Here is a 7,304-nt window from a genome sequence, read left to right on the forward strand (position 1 = left end):
AGAATTCAGGCAAAGCATAGGGCAGTGGTTCTCCCCCAGGGGTACTTAGCAATTCTCCAGGGGGTACTTGAAAAAAAATCAGTAATGGCAGCCACAGCCACTGGTTACTGGTCAGGATGACCTTGTAAGAAATGGTCGGCTGACGTCACTGCACAGAGGAGCGGAGGACAGTAAAGGGGAAGCGCGGGCACTGGGTGCTGTGGGCAGGAACTACCATCAGCTTTGTTGCTCCACTGTCCCTGCAGATCGGGGACCTACTGCTCTGAGCCATAGGAATAGGTCCCCAGACCAGAGGAGCAGTGGACACCAAAGAGGGAGAGTGGCCTTCAACTATATATGGGGACAGTTTGGGGCCTACAGCTATATTTGGGGGTACAGAGGGCGCATTACAACTTTAAGGGGACGCAAAGCGGGTCCTATTGTGTGTGACAATAAACATGGGGAGTCTGTAAATAGATGGATATTGTACTGCAGAAAGGAGCCTAAAATGTTTGTTTGTCTGGTTCTGTGAAAACATCTTGTATGGGAGAAATCTTCATGGCGGTCTAGGCCAGATAGTGAAGATAAGAAAACAACTCCGGTTAGAGATGAAGTCACCTGTAAATCGGGGGACTGGGGGGGATAGGGAAAGGAACAGGGGTCTGTTATAGAGGAAAGTGAAGCATATGAATTATACTATAATCATTACAAAATGTCTCTAATATGGGGGTGTAATTTTTGGGGAATGGGCTGTCAAGGGGCACTCAGGCAAATAAAGAACCAATGGGATAGGAGATACATTATATATCACGGGGGTCCGATGCTTGGGACTCCTTGCGATCTCCTGAACGGGGCCCTGGCAGTCTGCTTGAAGGGGGCGGACCAAACCCTGCATGGAGCGGCGGCTGACACTCCCCCTCAAAGTATCCCATAGAGATACATGGAGGGGGTATGTCTGCCGCAGCATCCTGTGGGGGTCAGAACGGCCGCTTCCGGCAGACTGCTGGGGCCCCATTCAGGAGATCACGGGGAGTCCAAAGGGTGGGACTCCCCGTGATTTATAACCTATCCTGTCTAGGCAGAGAGTATAAAATGTTTGTCTTTTGTCTATTTACACGTATAGAAAGACTTATGTCCTAATAACGTTAGTGAAGTTTTCCAGGAACCAAGTTAAAAGGGGAACCTTTATTTTTAATGATTTTTGCTCTCGGCTCGCCAGCCGCACCTATACCTCCATTTGGACCCACACAGGTGACCCGAACCGGAACATTTCTGTATCAGAGAAAAAGAATGAAGGGATTTAGAGGGGTACTCCGCTGCTAGACATCTTATCCAAAGGATGGGGGATAAGATGTCTGATTGCGGGGGTTCGGCTGCTGGGGCCCCCAGAATCTCCCGCAGCACCTCCCCATTCTAAACAAAAGGCAGATTCCTGGAGCAGTGGTCGTGTCGTCACGGCCATTCCCTCTCGTGTTGTCGCACCCCCTCCCATAGACAGGAATGGAGGGGGTATGGCCATGTATCTCCGGCTCTTCCATAGTTCTCCCAGCAGCAGGACCCCTGTGATCAGACATCTTATCCCCTATCCTTTAGATAAGATGATTAGAGGCGGAGTAACCCTTTAAAGGCCAGTGCACATACCATTCATCAGAAGAAGGGTCATGCATGGAACTTGCTGGGTGTCCTACGGTGGCCTCGAATCCTGTGGATAGGGGATATATGTTTGATCACTGGGGTCCGACCACTGAGACCCCCACGATCTCCATCCTGGTATCCTGTTTGTGTATCTCCGGCTCTCCCATAGAGATTTATGGAGAGACATGTCGGGCACCTCTTAGTGCAGTGGTCGACAGTAATCCCTGCACTCGGCGGTCGGACCCCCCACGATCAGACACTTATCCCCTCTCCTCAGGATTCTTTGGAAGGTACCAGCGCCATCTTGTGTAGCGGTTCGGACATAAGTTTGCAGCTTCTTTGTCGCTGACTGACCCCTGGTAGGACCTATAGCTGGGCTAACTGAACTAAGGCTTTTCGGGGTCTTTGGGGCAGAAGAAAGTGTCCAGGACAATTAAAGACATGGAATCTATGTGGCGTTACTGCAAAATGCATCCACTCAGCATACAAAAGGAAAGAGAACGACGTCACCTGTTTGCCCTGAAGTCCCAAAGATTCCAGTTACACTAATACTTCGGAAAAATATTATTGCAGCCGGTGACTGAATAGAATCTGTGACCCTTCTCTGTATTTAGTGGTTACTACTCACCTGGGCGGTTACCTGTAGGAATGTCCTCCTTATACTGCTCATCACCGCTCACATCTGTCTCTTCTTCTACTTTTACTATTATGTCTGGAGCATTAATATAGATCAGATCTTTCCCTGTAGGAATGTCCCCCTTAAACTGCTCATCACCGCTCACATCTGACTCTTCTTCCTTTATATCTGTCATATTAATATAGATCAGATCTTTCTCTGTATGAATGTCCTCCTTATACTGCTCATTACTGCTCACATCTGTCTCTTCTTCTTCCCTTATGTCTGTAGCATTAAACGAGATGAGATCTTCCCCTGTAGGAATGTCCTCCTTATACTGCTTATCACCGCTCACATCTGTATCTTCATCTTTTATATCTGTAGGATTAATATAGGCCAGATCTTTCCCTGTAGGAATGTCCTCCATATTCTTCTCATCAAGAGGACGGGGACACCTCTCTGGTGCTGTTCTCTTACTGGATCTGACTGTAGGGAACACATACAGAGACTGAATTCATTCTTTACATACAAATAATGAGAGGACGTGTGTATATAGTCATGTCTATTACCTGGTGATGGGAGGGGCTGCTGATCCTCCATCATGACCTGATCCTTGTACTGATCCTTGTGTCCTTCTACATACTCCCACTCCTCCATGGAGAAATAGACCGCCACGTCCTGATACCTTATAGGAACCTGACACATAATGATACTGTTATCACCCCGACCCCTCCAGTGGTGTTACTGTATAATGTCCCAGCATTCCCAGCAGTGTCACCTCTCCAGTCATCACCAGACCCCTCCATTACTGTATAATGTCCCAGCAGTGTCACCTCTCCAGTCATCACCAGACCCCTCCATTACTGTATAATGTCCCAGCATTCCCAGCAGTGTCACCTCTCCAGTCATCACCAGACCCCTCCATTACTGTATAATGTCCCAGCATTCCCAGCAGTGTCACCTCTCCAGTCATCACCAGACCCCTCCATTACTGTATAATGTCCCAGCATTCCCAGCAGTGTCACCTCTCCAGTCATCACCAGACCCCTCCATTACTGTATAATGTCCCAGCAGTGTCACCTCTCCAGTCATCACCAGACCCCTCCATTACTGTATAATGTCCCAGCAGTGTCACCTCTCCAGTCATCACCAGACCCCTCCATTACTGTATAATGTCCCAGCATTCCCAGCAGTGTCACCTCTCCAGTCATCACCAGACCCCTCCATTACTGTATAATGTCCCAGCAGTGTCACCTCTCCAGTCATCACCAGACCCCTCCATTACTGTATAATGTCCCAGCAGGGTCACCTCTCCAGTCATCACCAGACCCCTCCATTACTGTATAATGTCCCAGCAGTGTCACCTCTCCAGTCATCACCAGACCCCTCCATTACTGTATAATGTCCCAGCAGTGTCACCTCTCCAGTCATCACCAGACCCCTCCATTACTGTATAATGTCCCAGCAGTGTCACCTCTCCAGTCATCACCAGACCTCTCCATTACTGTATAATGTCCCAGCATTCCCAGCAGTGTCACCTCTCCAGTCATCACCAGACCCCTCCATTACTGTATAATGTCCCAGCATTCCCAGCAGTGTCACCTCTCCAGTCATCACCAGACCCCTCCATTACTGTATAATGTCCCAGCATTCCCAGCAGTGTCACCTCTCCAGTCATCACCAGACCCCTCCATTACTGTATAATGTCCCAGCAGTGTCACCTCTCCAGTCATCACCAGACCCCTCCATTACTGTATAATGTCCCAGCAGTGTCACCTCTCCAGACATCACCAGACCCCTCCATTACTGTATAATGTCCCAGCAGTGTCACCTCTCCAGTCATCACCAGACCCCTCCATTACTGTATAATGTCCCAGCAGTGTCACCTCTCCAGTCATCACCAGACCCCTCCATTACTGTATAATGTCCCAGCAGTGTCACCTCTCCAGTCATCACCAGACCCCTCCATTACTGTATAATGTCCCAGCAGTGTCACCTCTCCAGTCATCACCAGACCCCTCCATTACTGTATAATGTCCCAGCAGTGTCACCTCTCCAGTCATCACCAGACCCCTCCATTACTGTATAATGTCCCAGCAGTGTCACCTCTCCAGTCATCACCAGACCCCTCCATTACTGTATAATGTCCCAGCTGTGTCACCTCTCCAGTCATCACCAGACCCCTCCATTACTGTATAATGTCCCAGCAGTGTCACCTCTCCAGTCATCACCAGACCCCTCCATAACTGTATAATGTCCCAGCAGTGTCACCTCTCCAGTCATCACCAGACCCCTCCATTACTGTATAATGTCCCAGCATTCCCAGCAGTGTCACCTCTCCAGTCATCACCAGACCCCTCCATTACTGTATAATGTCCCAGCAGTGTCACCTCTCCAGTCATCACCAGACCCCTCCATTACTGTATAATGTCCCAGCAGTGTCACCTCTCCAGTCATCACCAGACCCCTCCATTACTGTATAATGTTCCAGCAGTGTCACCTCTCCAGTCATCACCAGACCCCTCCATTACTGTATAATGTCCCAGCAGTGTCACCTCTCCAGTCATCACCAGACCCCTCCATTACTGTATAATGTCCAAGCAGTGTCACCTCTCCAGTCATCACCAGACCCCTCCATTACTGTATAATGTCCCAGCATTCCCAGCAGTGTCACCTCTCCAGTCATCACCAGACCCCTCCATTACTGTATAATGTCCCAGCAGTGTCACCTCTCCAGTCATCACCAGACCCCTCCATTACTGTATAATGTCCCAGCATTCCCAGCAGTGTCACCTCTCCAGTCATCACCAGACCCCTCCATTACTGTATAATGTCCCAGCAGTGTCACCTCTCCAGTCATCACCAGACCCCTCCATTACTGTATAATGTCCCAGCAGTGTCACCTCTCCAGTCATCACCAGACCCCTCCATTACTGTATAATGTCCCAGCAGTGTCACCTCTCCAGTCATCACCAGACCCCTCCATTACTGTATAATGTCCCAGCAGTGTCACCTCTCCAGTCATCACCAGACCCCTCCATTACTGTATAATGTTCCAGCATTCCCAGCAGTGTCACCTCTCCAGTCATCACCAGACCCCTCCATTACTGTATAATGTCCCAGCAGTGTCACCTCTCCAGTCATCACCAGACCCCTCCATTACTGTATAATGTCCCAGCAGTGTCACCTCTCCAGTCATCACCATTACTGTATAATGTCCAAGCAGTGTCACCTCTCCAGTCATCACCAGACCCCTCCATTACTGTATAATGTCCCAGCATTCCCAGCAGTGTCACCTCTCCAGTCATCACCAGACCCCTCCATTACTGTATAATGTCCCAGCAGTGTCACCTCTCCAGTCATCACCAGACCCCTCCATTACTGTATAATGTCCCAGCAGTGTCACCTCTCCAGTCATCACCAGACCCCTCCATTACTGTATAATATCCCAGCATTCCCAGCAGTGTCACCTCTCCAGTCATCACCAGACCCCTCCATTACTGTATAATGTCCCAGCAGTGTCACCTCTCCAGTCATCACCAGACCCCTCCATTACTGTATAATGTCCCAGCAGTGTCACCTCTCCAGTCATCACCAGACCCCTCATTTACTGTATAATGTCCCAGCAGGGTCACCTCTCCAGTCATCACCAGACCCCTCCATTACTGTATAATGTCCCAGCAGTGTCACCTCTCCAGTCATCACCAGACCCCTCCATTACTGTATAATGTCCCAGCAGTGTCACCTCTCCAGTCATCACCAGACTCCTCCATTACTGTATAATGTCCCTGCAGTGTCACCTCTCCAGTCATCACCAGACCCCTCCATTACTGCATAATGTCCCAGCAGGGTCACCTCTCCAGTCATCACCAGACCCCTCCATTACTGTATAATGTCCCAGCAGGGTCACCTCTCCAGTCATCACCAGACTCCTCCATTACTGTATAATGTCCCAGCAGTGTCACCTCTCCAGTCATCACCAGACCCCTCCATTACTGTATAATGTCCCAGCAGTGTCACCTCTCCAGTCATCACCAGACCCCTCCATTACTGTATAATGTCCCAGCAGTGTCACCTCTCCAGTCATCACCAGACCCCTCCATTACTGTATAATGTCCCAGCAGTGTCACCTCTCCAGTCATCACCAGACCCCTCCATTACTGTATAATGTCCCAGCAGTGTCACCTCTCCAGTCATCACCAGACCCCTCCATTACTGTATAATGTCCCAGCATTCCCAGCAGTGTCACCTCTCCAGTCATCACCAGACCCCTCCATTACTGTATAATGTCCCAGCAGTGTCACCTCTCCAGTCATCACTAGACCCCTCCATTACTGTATAATGTCCCAGCAGTGTCACCTCTCCAGTCATCACTAGACCCCTCCATTACTGTATAATGTCCCAGCAGTGTCACCTCTCCAGTCATCACCAGACCCCTCCATTACTGTATAATGTCCCAGCAGTGTCACCTCTCCAGTCATCACCAGACCCCTCCATTACTGTATAATGTCCCAGCAGTGTCACCTCTCCAGTCATCACCAGACCCCTCCATTACTGTATAATGTCCCAGCAGGGTCACCTCTCCAGTCATCACCAGACCCCTCCATTACTGTATAATGTCCCAGCAGGGTCACCTCTCCAGTCAGCAGCTCCATCATCTTGTTGATAAGTTCTCGGATCTTCTGTTCATCCATTTCCTCATGTATCAGGGAGTGAGGTGGGGTCCCCGGGATTGGGCTCAGGGTTCTTCCCCATCCTTCACACACAGAGGCCCGACAGCGCCCACTAGAGGACTTCTTCACTACTGTGTAATCCTGTGTATGGAGAGACACATTAATATCACTACATACATTCCCAGAATCCCTCACCTCTCCAGTCATATCCATCTGTTATTATATAGATAAGAATGAGGTCATGTGACATCACTCCCAGAATGCCTCACCTCTCCAGTCATATCCATCTGTTATTACATAGATAAGAAGGAGGTCATGTGACATCACTCCCAGAATCCCTCACCTCTCCAGTCATATCCATCTGTTATTACATAGATAAGAATGAGGTCATGTGACATCAC

The 7,304-nt window shown here is 49.5% G+C and overlaps 1 protein-coding gene across 1 annotated transcript; it reads right to left on the reverse strand.

Moving 5' to 3' along the window:
• Positions 1–1,155: 1,155 nt before the first annotated feature.
• Positions 1,156–6,900, reverse strand: LOC130298067 (oocyte zinc finger protein XlCOF7.1-like). Its single transcript, XM_056550963.1, has 4 exons — positions 6,865–6,900; positions 2,800–2,926; positions 2,243–2,716; positions 1,156–1,251 (listed from the first exon to the last, which is right to left on the reverse strand). Exons 1-4 carry the CDS (start codon positions 6,886–6,888, stop codon positions 1,205–1,207), a joined length of 672 nt encoding a protein of 223 aa, XP_056406938.1. The 5' UTR covers positions 6,889–6,900; the 3' UTR covers positions 1,156–1,204.
• Between the last annotated feature and the right edge of the window lie 404 nt (positions 6,901–7,304).

This window comes from Hyla sarda (genome assembly GCF_029499605.1).
Source record: "Hyla sarda isolate aHylSar1 chromosome 1 unlocalized genomic scaffold, aHylSar1.hap1 SUPER_1_unloc_2, whole genome shotgun sequence".
NCBI classification, from domain to species: Eukaryota; Metazoa; Chordata; class Amphibia; order Anura; family Hylidae; genus Hyla; species Hyla sarda.

Bases quoted from the DNA above. Each gene is read 5' to 3' on its own strand.
- LOC130298067 (XM_056550963.1), bottom strand. From the start codon at position 6,888: ATGATGGAGCTGCTGACTGGAGAG. The intron at 2,927-6,864 runs GTGACCCTGCTG...ATTATGTGTCAG, and splicing joins TGGAGCTGCTGACTGGAGAG to GTTCCTATAAGGTATCAGGA. The intron at 2,717-2,799 runs GTAATAGACATG...TGTTCCCTACAG, and splicing joins GCAGCCCCTCCCATCACCAG to TCAGATCCAGTAAGAGAACA.